We start from the raw sequence: 19,387 nt of genomic DNA on the forward strand, positions 1-19,387 counted from the left end.
TTCTAAGCCTACTGCTCATTAATTTCATTGAGTGCTCACTAGTTCTTGTATTGTGAGAAGGAAAGAAAAGTACTTCTTTCTCTACCTTCTGTATCCCATAGACAAGTTCAAAACTTCTGTCATGTCACCCCTCAATTGTAATTTCTCCAAGCTAAAAAGCTCTAAGCTCTTTAACCTTTCTTCATAGGGAAGGTGTTCCATCCCCTTAATCGTTTTAGTTGCCCTTTTCTGCACCTTTTCCAATGCTATAATATATATTTTTAGTTACAGTGACCAGAACTGCACACAGTATTCCAAATGATTCTTCACCATAGATTTATACAGGGGCATTATGATACTGGCTGATTGGTTTTCAGTCCCCTTCCTAATAATCCCCAACATAGCATTTGCCTTTTTTATTGCAGTCGCACATTGAATCAACATCTTCAGTGAGTTATCTACCACTACTTCAAGATCTCTCTCCTGGTCAGTTAATGTCAGGAACCATGAGCAGCAGGAACCATTGGAGCCCATCAATGTATATTTATAGTTAGGACTTTTGGCTCCAATGTGCATTACTTTGCACGTGTCCATGTTGAATCACATCTGCCACGTTGACGCCCATGTGCCCAGCCTCAACAGATCCCTCTGGAGCGCCTCACAGTCCTCCCTGGTTCTCACCGCTCTAAACAATTTAGTGTTATCCACAGACATAGCCACTTCACTGCTTACTCCCAACTCTATATAAAGGAGTTTAGGTGGGAAAGGAAGGGGAGTGGCTTTGGTGGAAAGTAAGCCCATTATAAACTAAGCTCCAGACTTCAGGGGTTTAGGTTCTGAAGGAGAAATACTTTAGTTTGCTTATTATGATAATATATTTTTGTACTATTACTACCTTTTCCTTTTAGTTTTAGTCATATTTCATTGTCCTTCTTCAGTATTAGTTTGAATAAGGACCAAGATAGTATTTTGTTTATATTGGGCATATGTTATATATACAAAAAAGTGTTGCTCCATCAGAGGGACTACTCACTTAGTGAAAGGAAGTTGTTGGATTCAACCCATTGTTCCCATTGTTGGAATAAATATTACCGAGTTCTTTTTAACTTTTTAACTCTTCATATATCAAAGAACTCACACTCAAGTAAATGTGCATAGGACTGAAAGTAATAACCCTTATTACTTCTACATTGCTGAAATTTAATTTCAGGATTAGGCCTACATTCATCACATTCTACCATAAAATCCTTTACAAATACTGGGGAAAAATTAGGCTGTTTGAATACAGTCACATATTTCAAAACTGTGCCAGAATTACACTTTCCCCCCTTAGTTTTTGCTGAACCTTTCCCAAAGTTTATCTGAAGTAAGTCTGAGTTCAAAGTGATCCAAACATGTTACTTCCTAGACTGAAAATAAATAGATATTGGTGAACAATGTACTACCTGAAAATCACATATTCTTTCTGTTTGTAGGAGATATTTCAACAGGGATAGCCTAACTATGTTTTTGAGCCCAGTCTGTTCTCCATAGAAACTGACCTTGTTTACTGTCTAGAATACATGTGCTCAGGCATAGTAATTGTATCACAACAAAATTGGAATGAACATAACATTAAAGTGTGTATTATCACTATTTCTTACAAACATTTTCTTTTTCTTATCAGTTGGACTATTCAGAAACTTCTCACTATACTTTAGCACAAAATAAAAATGTTTTGGGGATATCTGGGCATGGGCCATCCTTGGCTAAAAATTTTGGTCTAACACAATGAAATTTCTTCTCCATGAATAAAAGGCAAATAGCATAAGTCTGTGTTGGTCAAAGCTAATCCCTCTGCATATTGCTATTCTGTAGAATAGTATATAGTTTTCGTTTTCTATCTGGGCATGGGCCATCCTTGGTTAAAAAAAAATTTTGGTCTAATACAATGAAATTTCTTCTCCATGAATAAAAGGCAAATAGCATAAGTCTGTGTTGGTCAAAGCTAACCCCTCTGCATATTGCTATTCTGTAGAATAGTATATAGTTTTAGTTTTCTTCGTAAAATTATCTTTCTCTTTGTTGTCTTTTTTTTTTGTATCTTTGTAAGATGCTCTAAGGAAAATCTGTAAGGCCTGATATAAAAGCAGTAGGTAACTACTGTAATTGATTCACAGTTGTGAATTATGCATCTTATTAATTACTGATTCATAATTAACTTTATACAATTAGCTACATTGTGTGTGTAGAGAAAGAGAGAGAGAGACAGACTTCTTTTTACTTTACTAATAAAGTTTCATTCTCCAAATATTTGTCAATTTCCTAGCTTTAACTAATTTGGTTTTATTTATTTATTATTTCCAGTTTGAAGACCACAGAAATCTGGTACCTGAAGGGGACCTAGAGAGGTCAAGGGGCTGTTCCTCTGAGCCCATAACAAGGCTTGTACAGCCTTGAACAGATCCCACATATCGAAGGCAGAGTTCAGCAGTAAAAGGGAAAGAACCGCACATACTTTGTTCCCCTAAGGTACCGCACATACCAACCGCACATACTTTGTTCCCCTAAGGTACACAGCTACTCCATGTGCTCTTGTCCCCTGTCACCAAGCATTATAAGGCCTACATGTTTTCATGTACGAACACGGATCAGTCTAACACAGTCTCCCCACCCATATTGCAACACAAAAATAAAAGAACTAAAAGTGCATAATAGAGATGATCCAATATGGACATTTTCATTAATTTTTATTCAACTATTGTCATTGTACTTGCCCTGACCTGATGGCCCAGGCTAGCCAGATCTTGGAAGCTAAGCAAGGTCGGACCTGGTTAGTATTTGGATGTGGGACCATCAAAGAATTCCAGGGTTGCTATGCAGAGGGAGGCAATGGAAAACCACTTCCATTAGTTGCTCATCAAAACCCTATGGGGTCACCATAAGTCTGCTGAGACTTTTTTTTTGGCCCCCCGAAGAGGATTTTTTTAATTGACTTTCTAATAACTACAACCAGAAACTTAGGAAAGGGAGAAAGAAAACCCTCTAAAAACCCAAGAGATGGTGATCATACATACATTTGCAAAATTACCTTTAAGCTTAAACACAAGTTAACTTTCGTTGAAAATGATCTTCTATCTATTTAAATATTTAGATATTCATCAACAATTCTAGTTTCATAAAAAGACTGTAAAAAGATATACAATATACTTGTTTTAGATACTCCAGAGTAGATTAACTATCTATTTTTTCCCCTTTCTGTGCCTCAATTGATAGCTTTGTTTGGGGGCAGCAGCCCCCAATTTAGAGTCAGAGTCTTCTTCGGAAGATCCAGCCTCTCCTTCTTCTTCACTTTCTTTGGCAGCATCGGTCGCACCTTCTCCTGCTGGGCTGCTATGTTGATGCAAAAACTTGTAAGCCTTTTCAACAGAGTCAATCCTTTCTTTACTATTTGCATATCTAAAGATTAATCCCTTGGGTGTTAGCCATCCGTAACAGACATTGTGCTTTTGTAGAAATAAAATCAAGTCTCTGTATTTCCTTCTTTTCCTTCTTATCTCAAATGGAATGTCTTTCAGTACTCTTATGTCTTTGTCTTTTATCTTCAAGGTCGCTCCATTAGATGCTTTCAATAGCTGATCTCTCACTTTTCTTCGGGAGAATCTTATTGTAACTTCCCCTGGTAGATTATTCTTTCTGATAAATTCTGTATACGATCTATGGACCGTATCAATTTTGTTTTGAAGTTGATCCAATGTCATCTCTGCCAAGGGAGCTAATACATCAAAGTCTGCTGAGACTTGATGTGTCAGCCAGGGTTCAGCAATGGTGAGGACTCCCCAAGAAAAGAAGACCCTTCAGGAGAAGGGAAGCCTTGTGTAGTCAGCTCTGAGTTAGCAGAAGCCAGCAAGCAGGAAAGATGAGCTGCATGCTTGTGAGGATTCACAGCCAACAGTTGGTGCAGGGCCACCAAACCCTACAGCCCTAATCCAGGAGGTGAAACTCAGTCGGTCACTCCCAGCCCTCCAGTATCACCCACACCCTTAGAGTGCCACAGACAAAGACTAAGAACAGAGCTACAAGAAAGACAGCAAAGTGCATAACCCCTGGCCTGATGCCAGCTGCTTCCTGATAACACAGATGAGTAGTTACAGGACTAGTCCTGGGCAGCTGGCTGCAAGCATGACTTTTAGGCATGTGGCTACAAAAAGTAGCCAAGGGAGGCTGTTAGGCATGGAAACAACACATACAATAGATGCTAAGCCACTGACTCTGCCTTACTGATTCTTGGAGCCTGACCGTTGGACTGGGTAACTCTTCCTAGCCTGACTTCTGGAACCCTGACCTCTGGACTAAACAACTTTGCCTTTGGAAAGCCCTCTTTCCTGACACCTTTGAGGAACAGACACTGCAACCTGAGACCACAAGCCTGTGGGTCAGTACAGTTTGCTTCCACCACACAAACAAACTTCCACAGCATGGACAAGGCTGCAACTACACTGGGAAGCCTTGCAGAACTGCAAGACCAGGTGTTGCAACTTACTTATGCTCTGACAACATTGCTGCAACAGACTGCCATTCTCCACGGTGCACCAGCTGTACCTCTGCCTGATGGATGCCCAGTTAGTCCTTCAGACAAGTTTGAGGGCAATGTGGAAGAATTTCCAGCTTTTCTAGTGCAAGGCCAACTATATGTGGAACTTCAGGCCTGGGACAATCTGACCAACAGGCTGAAAGTTTGCTTTGTGCTCAGCCTTTTAAAGAGTCAGGCAGCTAAATGGGCTACACCCCTGCTGCTCTCCACGGCACCACAGCTGGAAAATTTTCTAAACTTCATGTCTTATATTTCTCATGCCTTTGCCAACCCCCAAAAGGCCGAGAATGCCAATAGAAGAACTCATGTCCTAAGACAAGGAAAGGGCACCGTGGCCAAATACACCACTGACTTCAAGCTATTGGCCCAAGATTTGGGGTAGAATGAGATGGCATTCATAGATCAATATCTGGAGGAGGTATTAGACGAAATCCAGGGTGAGGTTGCTCAAGTGGAACACCCCACTAACTTGCAGACCCTGATACTGCTTTGCCTCCGAATTGATGGATGGCTGGAAAGCCACTGGTGTCATATATATGATTCATTGATGCAAAGGAAACCACTAAAAATACCTAAAATGTTCCGTTATAAAGGGAACATTTCAGTATTGAGGAACAACTGGTGCAAAAATAGATACACGGGGGGGAATCAAGGTCACTCAGCTGGGTTCGTGTTGCGTAGAATCATAGAATTGGAAGAGACCTCCAGGATCATCTAGTCCAACCCATTGCACAATGCAGGAAATTCACAAATACCTCCCCCACACATACACCCAGTGACCCCTGTTCCATGCCCAGAAGATGACAAAAGACCTCCAGGATCCCCGGCCAAACTGGCCTAGAGAAAAATTGCTTCCTGACCCCAAAGTGGCGATCAGCATTTCCTTGGGCATGTAAGAAAGGGCCACAAGAACCAAACACTGATGCAACCCTTCCTGCCCTTCCTCTCATAATATGCCTAAGTTCACAGAATCAACATTGCTGTCAGATGGCCATCTAGCCTCTGTTTAAAAACCTTCAAAGAAGGTGAGGAAACTGCTCTAAATGTCTGAAAGTTCTTCCTAATGCTTAGCTGAAAACTCTTTTGATTTAATTTCAACCCGTTGGTTCTGGTCCAACCTTCTGGGGCAACAGAAAACAACTCTGCATCATCATCTATATGACAGCCCTTCAAGTACTTGAAGACGGTTATCATATCACCTCTTGGTCATCTCTTCTCCAGGCTAAACATACCCAGCTCCTTCAGCCTTTCCTCATAGAACTTGGTCTCCAGACCCCTCACCGTCTTCATTGCCCTCCTCTGGACATGTTCCAGCTTGTCTGTATCCTTAAATTGTGGTGCCCAAAACTTAACACAATACTCTAGGTGAGGTCTAACCAGAGCAGAGTAAAGCGATACCATCACTTTGCGTGATCTGGACACTATACGTCTGTTGATACAGCCCAAAATTGCATTTGCCTTTTTAGCTACTGCATCACACTGCTGATTCATGTTCAGTGTATGGTCTACTAAGACCCCTAGATCCTTTTCACACATACTACTGCCAAGACAAGTCTCCCCAAACCTATAATTATGCATTTGATTTTTCCTACCTAATGCAGAACTTTACATTTAAGCCCCATTGAAATTCATTTTATTTGTTTTAGCCCAGTTTTCTAGCCTGTCAAGATCATCCTGTATCCTGACTCTGTCTTCTACCGTATTTGCTACCCCTCCCAATTTAGTGTCATCTGCATATTTAATAAGCATTCCCTCTATTCCTTCATCCAAATCATTTATAAAGATGCTGAACAAAACAGGTACCAGGACAGATCCTTGAGGCACTCCGCTTGTCACTCCTATCCAAGAAGATGGGGAATCATTAATAAACACTCTTTGGGTGTGATCTGTCAACCAGTTGCAGATACATCTAAAAGTAATAGGATCCAAACCCCATTATACCAATTTGTCCACCGCTGTTAACCACTACAACAAGCTAGAAGGTGGAGGGTAGCTGATTCTATAGTGGCACAACCAATGCTCCCTCTAAGCTGTGGAGTCTTGTGAGCAAGACTTCTATTGTGTGAACTACTGGCATTAACGTTGTGAGCAAGTGATTTGGCTACTGCATAAATTAATTATCTCTGGAGCCATCCTTCCTGAGCTAAGACAAAAATGTGTGAGTCGGAGGCTAAAAAACTGAGCTAGCTCAAACGCACAACTCAAAGTACCCTGACCCAAGTTTTAATCAATCCCACTCCTTGATTGGAAGGAACTTTGCACTGTAGACAACAAGAAACTTCCTTGTTGGTTAATAACTTATATTGATTGATTGATTGATTGATTGATTGATTCAATTTATACCCTGCCCTCCCCACAAAGCCAGGCTCAGGGCGGCTTACCCAACATTTCATAGAAATACAATTAAAACCTATACAAACATATAATATAAATGACAGTCAATTAAAACACATTTAAAACGCTGGAACATTATCAGATAAAACAAGAGCAAAATTATTTCTAATATGGCTTAGGTGACCATATGGTTCCTATAACTTTCATACCAGCTCAGTTCGCTCACTTATTATGCAGCAGGCTCAGGCTAGAGACAATGATGGTAAGTCAGGATACAGGCTGGAGATGAAGGTAAAGATGGTAAAGCCAGGGCACAGGAACACTCCTCAGTGTAAAATGCGGCTCCTTAGCCGAACTCCTGGTGGAATAGCTCCATTTTGCAGGCCCTGCAGAACTGTAAAAGGTCCCACAGGGCCCTGATCTCTTCAGGGAGCTCATTCCATCAGGATGAAGCCGTCACTGAGAAGACCCTGGCCAAAACCATCTGAGCAGGGATGGAGCCTAGAAAAAAATGTAGCTCTTCTCCTAGAAATAGAAAAATGGGAGCATCACACAAAACTTGAATTTCTTGGTATTTAGTTAAAAACCACCATCAGTTTTACTGTTGTGCATGGAAGCAGTATGGTGTCTTTCTATCTCGGTAGTGAAATCCTTTGAATTGAAAAACAATGTAAAAACCAATTCAGTTTTATACCTAAAAAACAATGATAAACAATATTAAGACCATTCCTCTTTGGTGCCAACTCAAACAATTGGAGGTCCCAGGTCTGAGCTATTGGACCCATCAATTACTCCAAAGGTATGCTTCACTAATTGTAGGTTCTTGAATTGATAATTCTATAAGATTTCATACAGAAGATGGTTATTTCTTTTTGTCTTTTAATTGTTGATTATTTTGTATTCTGATTGTTACTTAATTTGTGTATGCGAAAAAAAATAAAAAATATATTTAATTTTTTTAAAAAAAAAAACATTACTCCAAAGGCGTTGAACTCATTTGTTAGGAGGGCCAGATCTGACATAAATGTCACTTCGTTGGGCCGGGCCATGCATGCTATAAAATGTAGCATGAGATACCAGAGATATAAACTTTATAAAGGTGATTTCAGATGCTGAATGGCAATAGCAGGTGAATGACAATAGCAGGCTTGATTGGATTAGGTGTGATATGCAAAGGGATAGTAGCCGTGGAGATACCAGAGTTGGTAATGAGTCAGGAAACCTGGGTCTCAATTCCATCTAGGAGGATTCAGTCCAGGAGGATGCAAAGAACAAGTGGATATAAGTGTGATATTAGAAACCACAACATTCAGTTGCTGACCTAAGAGTAGCAGTGTTCTTACAAAGGAATTTCAAAGGGAGATTAGAAAGAGAGACTGCTGAGTTGAAATTGATAATGAAGCTCAAGACAATGCATCCTCCTGGACTGAACTGAGACCTAGTTTTCCTGTTTATTACCAATATGTTCCAATATCATTTGGCATCTGAAATCACTCCACTCTCCAAGATATAAGGACCAAACCAAGTGTTCAATTCCTAATCAGGGCCTTTTTGAAAGAAAATAGGAACAGAGAAATCCCAATAAAAAAAAACTTTTAAGAATAAACCAAAATAATTTCTTCATTGTACATTGTGCTTGTCAGAATAATCCACCCACTCCCTCCCTCCCACGAAAGCTGGTAGGGTTGCCAAATCGGGACGGGGGACGGGGAACCCCCCGCTTCCGCGGCCCGATTTCCGCCGCAGGGGAATTCCGGCCCGGGGGAACCCCGCCCCCCAAGCTGCGTCACCATATGGTTTTCCCCTCCGACGAGCTCAGCCACGCCCCCAACGTCAGCACGTCGCCCGTCACTTCCGGCGACGTGCTGCCGATGTGCTGCTGGACCGCGGCGACGCTCCCCCGCCACGGGGGGGAGAAGATTTGGCAACCCTAAGAGCTGGTTTGGTGTAGTGGTTAATTGCATGGGCTGAGGGAGCTGGGGGTGGAAAGCAAACTAGGGTGCAGCAATAGCCTTGGAAAGGAAGCAGGAGAAGGAAGTTGCTGGGGGGCAGTTTTGAGCCCTGTGTGGGCCTGATCCAGCCTGCAGGCCACATGTTTGACATCCCTGCCTTAATCAGTATTTTCTGGCTAGTGCTGTGCAGTGACATTGGGTGGTGGTGATGCTGTGAGTTTCCTCTCTTTGAAAGATGGCGAAGCAGATTCTAACCTCTTCTCTTGAGGTAGAGAGTCCTTGTGCCCAGTTATAGGAAACTGAGAGGGCTCTGTTTTCATGTGAGCTGGATGGCTGTGATAGGGGTTTGCCTTCTGTACTTACAAAAGTCTCCCGGACTCCTTTAAGTACTCTCACAGATATCCCAAACCCCCAGACTGAAAAATGCTGATCTAGAATATTCACTCACCAGCTGGATGCACATGCAATTTTTTTAAAATTATATTTTACTTGTCAGGCATATTGTTCCTACTCTTCGTTGAAGGAACTCAGGGTGGTTACTTAATTTCCCTTCCTCATTTTATCCTCACAACAACCCGGTGAGATCAACTAAGCTGAGAGTTGAAAGAGTCCAAGATCACCTGTCAAGTTTCATGACAAAGTGAGGGTTTGAACTCTAATCTTGTGACTCCTAGGGTGCGTTCAGATGGGGCATTTATGCCGGTATAGATGCCAGTTGGAATCGGTTTACTTACAGGCGATCACATGGCGAACATCTGCCTTCCGTCCCTAACCGTTGCAAATGACTTTAAACCGTTGTATTTTGCTTCTAGGTCCCCAAGTGGTGGTATCCTGAGTGCACTGGTTCAAACCGCATTATCCCCGTCTGATCGCTCTCCGCCGTTGTCTAGCCACTTCCATTTGGAAGCCCAAGGCTTCCGCTTTTCGGCCGACTTTTTTTTTTAAGTCTCCTCAATGTGCGCTTGGGTGAAGCTTCACCCCGGCGTTTGTATTAAAAAAAAAAAGGCCTAGTGTAAGGCTTTAGATGAGTCTGGGACCTCATGGAGGCCAGTTTCAGAGTAAAAATTTAAAGGGACATCTTCAGTTCAAGGCATGCTTTCTGGTTTGGGTTGTTCTGCGCCTGCGCAAAGATCTTCATTATAAGGAAGCCTGCCTATGCGCATGCACAAACTGTGTAAAAATAAAAAAAACCCGCTGACGCGATCTGCTCAGCGCCTGAAGTGTGGACGGGCATATTGCGGTGTGCTGCGCAGTCAGGAGGTAAGTGTGATTGCATTTCTTCCAGATCAAACTGCTCCAGTTCCAACCGGAGCAGTTTATGCCGGCTAAAATGCCCCATCTGAACGCACCCCTAGTGTGATACTGTTAAACCTAGTGGATTGCATTAGCTCTCCATGATTTTAACTTGCCTTTCTTTCATTATGAAATTAGTTAGGTTTTCATGCGGTCTCTCATCCAGGTATTGGCTAAATTCAGATGTGTAAATTCAGCAAGGGTGCTGCATCATTTGCCTTCCAGCTCTACTTTTCCATATATTTTTCACACCCCTTTCCATGTGCCCACACACAACACACTCTCATACACCTTTCCATTCCCACAGCCCAAGAAATACTTATATTTCATAAGTGATTACCTGCCAAGCCCATTATTCGTGGTTACTGTTGGTCTTCCGTTGAGCTTGTGACATGTGCTGAAAGTTAATGGAGGGTGCTTTTTCTTTGCAGGAGGTATAGGCAGCATCTGGTCCTGCAAAAGCCCGATGGGAAGGGTACAGTTCCTTTTCTCTACCGAAAAGTGGGGAGGAGGATCTCTTCTTCCACTTTCACAACCATTTATTTTACTGACAGAACATACAGGCCTCAGCTGCAAATCAGTTCCCATGGTAAAAAATACATACCACAATAGTGAAGAAATTTTCAGTAGGTGACCATTAGGTGAGCAGCTGGTTTGTGTTAATGGATTCAAGCAGGGAAGATGATTAGAAGAGTTGTGGTCTTTCACTTTTGGGACAGAGTGTATCTGACCGCTTCCCAGTTTCTCTGGCTGTATTCTGTGTTGGCTGTGTGTGTTTGCATCCCTTTTTCGGGAGTTGCAGTGTGTGTCATGCACCAAGTTGCTTCCAACTTATGGTAACCTTATGAATTAATGACATCCAAAACATTGTATCATTAATAGCTTTTCTCAAGTTTTGCAAACTGAAGGCCATGGCTTCTTTTACTGACTCAATCCATCTCATGTTGGGTCTTTCTCTTCAACTTTTCCTAGCATTATTGTCTTTTCCAGTGAGTCTTGTCTTCTCATGAGGTGACCAAAAGTATAATAGCCTCAGTTTAGTCAGTTTCTAGGGAGAATTCAGGCTTGATTTGATCTGGTAGTGGTGCAAAGATTTGATCTAGAACCCACTTATTTGTCTGTTTGGTAGTCCATAGTCTGTGAAATTGTGCTCCAACAACAAATTTCAAATGAATCCATTTTCTTCTTTCAGCTTTCTTCATTATACAGCTTTTACATCCATATATAGAAATGGGGAATACCATAGTATGAATTATCTTGATTTTGCTCTCCAGTAACACTTCCTGTCCTATAACATACAAAACAATTTGTCAAAATGTTTTCCATTCCTAAATTATGGTTTAAATGATAGCTGAGCATTTGAATGTGCATCACTCATTGGGGGTCAGTATTCTCAAATATTCAGAACACTTCAGAAATTCACTTGAAAAATTACAATGAAAAATGTTGACGGCAACCACAGGTTGTAAAAGAACAGTGATTAGGAAAGAATACTAAAGATATTAGAGAACAGAAAAAATTAATCTCATAATGCAGCTCCTGCAGAAAACTGACCAAGATACCATGACTTCAGCTGAACATTTGTATTAGATGAGGTATGTTGCTTCCAGTGGTTCTCATCCTGTGGGTCGCGACCCCTTTGGGGGTCGAACGACCCTTTCACAGGGGTCGCCTAAGACCATTGGAAAACACAAATTTTCGATGGTCTTATGATAGCAACAAAAATAATTTTATGGTTGGGGGTCACCACAACATGAGGAACTGTATTAAAGCGTCGTGGCATTAGGAAGGTTGAGAACCACTGTTCTAGATGAAGTTATCTTACTTTTTAGGGGTGTTACTTTCTTCTTTCCCCTTCCTTGAGGACAAGATGATTCTGAGGTAGCCTTTGAAGAAGAGAGAAACCACTGCAGCTAGAATCACTGGAGGATAAGTGGTGGACTGTTCATAAGATGTTCTGTCTTTCCTACCCTGAATGAAGACATAAAAGTATCTTTGTAGAGCAAGGGTCATGGCAACTGTTTACACCCATCAAGTACTTTTAGAAAGTGGGTGGGGTCTAGTGGAGTTTCTACCCAGCAAGATTTATAATTGGCCATAGGAGATTTGATTGGCTGTGTACTTTTTCAAAAAAAAATGTTGCTTTGGCAGTAGCTGACACCACTGTACATGGATCTTCACTGTGTAACTGAAAGTAAGCTGCAGCAGCCATTTTGTGATAATCATTTTGTGGGTGTGCATACCATGCTGTGTCACAATTCCAAATGTGCCCACAGACTCAAAAAGTATGGGGACCCCTGTCATAGAAGATCCCCCCCTCCAATTTTAAACCTTATCAGACCTGTCTTTCTGTGCCCTACTAAAGCCTACCGTCATGATGCTTCAGAAGCTTAGTGTACCAGGCAGGTAAGTCACACAAGGATTACCTCATGTGACTTACTAACCTCATGTGACTTACTTACAGGTCACTCCGCCACAAGCCTGCATCAAAGTTGTGCTTGGAGAGGGGGGGGGGGAAATATCACTGTGCTTTGCACAGAAAAATCAGGTTAAACACATTTGCCAAATTGTGTTGATCAGAATTACCTTGATGATGGCTAAGGGTCCCAGGAGCTTGCAGGTATACATTTCACATGTAGTGTAACACATGCCAGAGAGTTGTATAAAATCATAACAGAACATTTCAGAATGTCTAAATAATAGAAGGTACATATTGTTTGAATGACTAACCATTCAAAATATTCAGTTCAAGTCACTTGACACTAATTTTCTTGGTCAAATTGTTTTTTTTTTTTAAGTCTGCTATGACAAGCAGTTTAGTAAGTACCTTTGCAAAAAGAGCCTGATTTGATGGGTCGTCGCATAAGCTACTTGACATTTGTCCCCAGTCAGACCGGATGCCACATGAAAAATTTACTCTGAAAAGGGCTCCCAGGAATAAACAGTTCTCTAGTGCTGCTCACAAGGGAATCAGCAAGGTGAGCGGAACTTCAACTTGTCACGGATGCACTGTTCTGACAAACATAAGTAGATGCTAATGGCTGAATCGTGACAGAATAAAGTCCCACAACCATATGGCTAATTGCCACAACAATATCTTCAGTGTTATTAATCAAGTTTTCATAGTGTGCCATGATAATTGGAATAATTAGAAGCAGCATAGGCATTGCTTGCCTCTCTCTTTCTCTCAAATACGCACATATACTCTCTCACACAAACAGGAGACAGTGATGTGAAAGAACTGCAATTTCTCTGCGGTATTATTTAGTGCATGTTTTCTAGCAAATATGGTAGTTAATTACTGAATTACCTGTTTATCATCAGAACCTTTGATTGCCAGCAGGGTTTCTGTAGGAGCATGTAGGCAAGACATCTAAATAATACCATCCTTTTTCTTCTTGTAAATTCTGAATTCAAAACTATGCAACATTAATCTCTGCCAGTTATAGGCAATATACTTCAGAACAGTTGGAAATATTTACAGTTTGTGCATGAGTTTCCAAAACATAATTTTAATGTAAAATAGAATAAAATCATTTCATAGTAAAAAGTAAAGGTAAAGGTTTCCCTACAACCCTTCTTTCTCTTATTTTTAATAAGCAGTATAAACAACTGTATGGGCATGAAGTTTTGTTGCTAAATTAGCAAACTGTAATATTGTAATTGAATTCAAATGGTAATCTGTAGAAAATGTTTTAACAGTCTTTAATTTCCTGCTAAAGACATTAAAAATCCGTATACCAAATCTATTGTTATAGTTCCTAAATACAACATATCAAAAAGGTTCTGTACTGCGATATTTCAGGAACCCCAAAATTATGCTCCACCTCTGAACTAAGAATGTAAATAAAGCAAGAATAGCACTTTTGCTTAGCTGAGCAGCTAAATCATCAGCTTTGTGCATTTCCAACTGGACTAGTTGTTTACTGGGCTCTCTTTGGAACTGTGTAAGCAATGAGAAAACACCAGTATTTCCTGGGTATGTGCATAAACAATTAGTCAACTGGTCAGTATAACTGGAAGATTGATGATAATGACTCCCTTTGTGAATGTATGAAGGCATTTAGCCAAACTAATGGATTGAAATGGACTGCTGTCTGTGGCCTTTGAAGGGCAGCTTAATTTAGTTTTAGAGCTTACAATGGACATAAGATGAAATATTGTGATGACATAAATCTTTCCTATTTCTGCTTTTTTTTAAAAAAAAGTTGGCTCTTCTTGACTTGAGAACTTGTAGAAAAATATATTTTCAAATGTTCTACACTTCATTACAAGTTGGCCTCAGCTACTTAAGTCATAACCAGATTTGACTGAAGTTCATCGGCTGTTTTGTTTGTTGAGGTCTATTGAAAATTAAATACTGATTTAGTAAAATAGTCACCTGTGGGAGAATTTTGTTGGGTTTTGATGTTCTAAAGAGTCATTTTAATTAGATTAATGAAAAATTCCGGTTACACACACCCCCCATCTGCTACAAAGAAGATGACTGGAGGGGCATGATAGAGGTTTATAAATTTATACACATGGTGGGAAGAGTGGACATAGATAACTTTGTCTCACCAGTAATACTAAAACTGAAGGATACCCAGTTAAGTTCATTGACAGTAGATTCAGGACAGACAATAAAACCTTATTTATTCAATGAGTAATTAAGTTGAGGGATTCCTTGCCAATGGATGGAGTGATAGCCGTTTGCATAGAAGGCTTTAAAAAGGGATTAGACAAATTCGTGGAAGGTCCATCAGTAGCTACTAGCCATGACAACTAAACTAAAACTTCACATCTAGAGGCAGTAAAGCCCTGAAGACTTGTATGCTAGGAGGCAACATTAGGGGATGCCTTGACATCTGTGCCTTTTGTGGTGGCTCTCTGGGGCAGTGGATTTGTCGTTGTGAGAAAGAGAATCATAGGCCGAGTTCAGACTGGCAATTTGAAGCACTAGGGAGTTGTGGCAAAGAAAAAATGGAATAGACCTGGAACGGCTTGTTCCCAGTATTTCCATTCACACTGCAGTGAATGAAGCGGGAGGATACCGTGGAGGAAGCACGAGGGAGCGTTCGTACTGTCGCCCGCCCCTGGCGGGCTGTTAGCATGGTTTCCGTATTCGGCTGCGTGCGCCTATGCGCATGGGCACACTTGGCATGCCGGAGCATTCCAGTCGTGCACATGTGCGCACATGCACCTGCCGCGGAACCAGCTGGCACCTATTATCAACTGCGGGTTGTTCCCGCCTTAGCAGTGCTTGGGTTCACACTCAGGGAACCGGAATCAACACGCTGCATACAGGGTTTGCTACCACTTTAACATGGTATCTTTTAAACTCGGGAGGGAAGTGGCACAAGACGGCTTGAGTACGGCTGGGGGACGCCTGAAACATGTGGCTGTGTTAACCTGCCCCTTTAATCTGCTACTGAAACGCTTCTCAAATGTTTGCATGCCGGGCCAAACTGCTAGTCTGAACGCGGCCATAGACTAAATCCAACAGAGCTCTTCTTATGTAAAAGAAATTGGGGGGGGGGCACACCAAGGCAAAATGAAGAAAAAGAAACAGAATGGTGCAGAGGGAATGGAATATTTGACAGTTAAACAACCTTTACACGTTTTGTATACAGCTTTGTCAGGGGGAATCTTTCAGATTCTTTTTTGTACCATTCCCATACATATTTTTGACTTTGCTCCAGTGTATGTATGGGAACGGTACAAAAAAGAATCTGAAAGATTCCCCCTGACAAAGCTGTATGTGAAACATGTAGGGGTTGTATAACTATTAAATATTCCATGTACACCGTTTTGTTTCTTCTTCTTCCTTATGCAAAAGCAGCCATGATAGAAGTGAAGGTAAGAAGCTGACGGTGGAGTTCTTCCATTCATCTTCATAGCCTTCTGACTATTGCAAGAAGCTATGCCTGTTCCTTTCTGCTTAGCTCTAACATGGATTCTGTTTCTTGGTTACACTAAAATGTGACCAAACACTGGAATAATGTTTCAAAATTTCAAGATATGCAGGATCTGCTTGAATTGCTTTATAAATCAAAATGATTACTATTATCAGTACAAAATCCAGAATATAGAGTCTCTTGGGTGAGGGGTACATGCTTTCTAAATGTCAGAGAAATTGGATACAAGATGGCTGCATGGTATCATTGTTGGAAATCGGAAGCAGAAGGATGCTGAGTGCTTCATACCATCTATGTTTATGTGGGAAACATGTGTGTACCTGAAGATGCAGGTGTTTTCTAAAATTCAGGCATGTCACTAAATGTGCCTCTTGCTTAATTCTTGAAAATCTGTTGTGTATTGTGAACGTTATATTTCTTGATTCCCATGTTTTTCAGTGGACAGATATGTAAATAGTACATAAAACATGCACAAACAGTAGCATGTATTAAGGAGTACAGTGGAGTACAAAATAAGTTTGTTTACTACAAGTAGTAAATAATCTACTCTTTCAAACATTTTTCCTTGATAGCACTTCCTGGCTGACGTCATCTGTGGTTCAACTGGTACGAAACATGTAAATTTGGAAATTTTGTCACTCATTCGTAGTGTACTCAGTACAGCAGGGATGATGCCATTAGGGACTCCACAGGCAGTTCTTTCTAGGTTTCTTATGTGGTCTTAAGATTAATTACTGGGCAGGCAGTGGCAAAATGCTGGCCCATGAGGGGAAATGGGCTTGGTGGAGGACCAAAGGAAAGGGCATACTTTTCCTCTCTGCTTAATTCTTCCTACTGTTTCTGTTGACATTAAGATACAATACTACTTTTCAGTCTTTATGTGTACATTGAGGAAAGGGAAGTTGAGCATCATAAGTCAGCTTGAAAGAGCAAAAACCTAAATATAAGTCCAACGTATTGAATGTTCTTAACTTATTAATTTAAATTGAAATGTATTTTAAGTGCCAGATGCCCAAGTGCTTTAATCCAAGCTGTAAGTTTAAAGGTAACCACAAACTGACATTCCATCCAATACAGATTAGATCTGTCTAATGGAGCATTATCTGACAAGCCAGTTTTTACACTTCACAAACATAAAATCACAACCTTGTTAGTGGCAGTAATAATGTTTCATCAGCTATGGGTACGGTAACGTAAGTGGCCTCTGAACAATTGCAGGAATGACAATAATGTTGAAGTGGAAATGTGTCCTTCTGAATTTCTTTGCAATGGTAGCATCGGAGAAGGGCTCAGATGGGGGGTGGCAGGGCCTGCAATCAACGTTGTGCTAAAGTATATCATTGAAGTATATTCATTCACTCTGTAAAATTTTCTATCCTTGGGAAACTTAACTCATGTTTTCTAGTAATTTTTGAAATTATTTTAAATCCTTAGCAATGCTATGTGCCCCAAAACTATAAATTTAAGACACCTAATATGTTTTTGTTTAAAAAATGGGAGTATGGGAAGCTAGTTCCCAAAATATGATTATACAAAGTATATAAATTTGCAAAATGAAGAGATGTGTCATCTTACGGCTTCTGTTCACTTAAAATTCAAGATCTATGCACACCCAATTTGTCTTAATTTTTGAGTCCAAAATTTCTTCTGTTAAGAGGATGAGGGCATTGCTAGAGGTGAGAGCAACATGGAAGTCATATTACACCTACTATTCTTTGTACAGGAAATGCGTACTTATATATATAGGGATTATATCCTTACATAGCACAGGATGTGAAACTTACAGTTGAAAGATGTACAGGGGAATGTGGAAGTCTTATACTCCATTTAACTCAGTTTTCTCAGAATTTTTCAAAGAAAAGAGGGAAATGAAGTCGCATGAGGGGAAGGCATTTAATAGCAGGTTCAGAATCTGAGGATTTTTCTACATACAACTTTACTCCTGTACACGAAGTAATGGCTAAGAGTTCTGTTTGTCTACTCCATTTCACTTGCTAGCTGTGGCGCTTTCCGGAGGACAAGGACCTTCCTGCAGTCACTATTAATGATGTGTATTTTGTGGGACTGCCCTTGAAAATGGTTCTGTATCAAGTACAAAATGTAATAAACTGTCTCCTTTTGAGGGTAGAACATCAGCTGCCCTTGGTTGGATTGGTTTAAATTGTTCCTTGTGGATCAGTCTCAAAGGGTTGCTGTAGGAGACCTGTTGTCAGCAATATGGAACTCATTCTATGGGGCTCCACAGGGCGCAGTCCTATCCCTCATGCTACTTTTAATGGTTTTTTTCTACTGGGGTTTTTAATTGTAAGCCATTTGAAGCAGGATTCTGAAGAAGCAACATGAAACATCCTAAATAAATACATAAACTCAATCTCTACGTAAAACCCTTAGGAGAAATCATTAAAGGTTTTAGAATTGGGTGTCATCAGTATGTTAATAACACCCAGTTTTATTATCTCTCTATCCCGAGTTCTTGGTGATCCAGCCACCTCAATCCATGTCATGGCAACATCAAGACTAGACTTCTGTAATGCACCCTACAAGTGTCTGCCCTTGAAGTCAACTCAGAGACTCCAGTTGATACAGAGTGCAACAGCAGATTATTATTGGGAGTTCGGTGGAGCATGCATTTTACACCCATTCTGCTGTCGCTTTATTGATTACTGGGTTCAATTCAAGTTACAGGGTATCACATACAAAACCCTTCATGGACTTGGACCCTCATATCTGCAGGCCTGCCTCTCCCGGTATGCTCCACCATGACAACTTTGCTCATCTGAGCTGGACCCTCTGAGAGCGCCACACAGCAGATGGGCAAGATCAACAACTGCTCATACAAATGCATTCTCTCTTGTGGCTCCCACCTTGTGGAATGGCCTGCCTGACAAGAAGGCTCCCATGCTTTTGTCATTCCTCAAACTATGTAAAACAAAATTTTCCAGGAAGTCATTTTTATAAAGATATAATAGACCTATAAAGCAACATGGTTCAGCAAGACACTTTTACAAAGGAGATGGGGCTGTGAACTATATCAGTGTGTTTAGTATGTATTATCTGTTTCCAAATCCATTCAGATTTTATGTAACCCTTGTAGAGCAGGTAATATAACTGGTCATGAGAACAGTAGGGCCTGATATAGTCATAATGTTTAGCCTCAATAAATAGTATATAAGGAGAAAAGAGAAAACGTTATATTGGATTCAAGACTGCAGTGGAACTACAGGTTACTAGAAATTTGGGAGCTCTCCTTCAGTACTGTGCCACCTCCTTGTACAACTAATAAATAAAAGTTCAGTTGATGCGGGGTAGCCCCTCCTTTTGATTGCCAGATATTAAGTGGCAGCTTCTACTTTCACAGT

At 40.8% G+C, this 19,387-nt stretch overlaps 1 protein-coding gene across 1 annotated transcript in view; it reads left to right on the plus strand.

The window, feature by feature from the left end:
- The first annotated feature begins 12,505 nt into the window (after nt 1-12,505).
- Nucleotides 12,506-19,387, plus strand: part of LOC107106825 (TBC1 domain family member 5-like) — a 107,896-nt gene continuing 101,014 nt past the window's right edge. Inside the window, exon 1 of the mRNA XM_015407036.1 lies at nt 12,506-12,537. Coding sequence (XP_015262522.1) covers nt 12,506-12,537 — 32 coding nt within the window. The remainder of the gene's footprint in view (nt 12,538-19,387) is intronic.

The sequence above is a fragment of the Gekko japonicus genome, unplaced genomic scaffold (genome assembly GCF_001447785.1).
Source record: "Gekko japonicus isolate JY-2015 unplaced genomic scaffold, Gekko_japonicus_V1.1 scaffold2063, whole genome shotgun sequence".
Classification (NCBI taxonomy): domain Eukaryota; kingdom Metazoa; phylum Chordata; class Lepidosauria; order Squamata; family Gekkonidae; genus Gekko; species Gekko japonicus.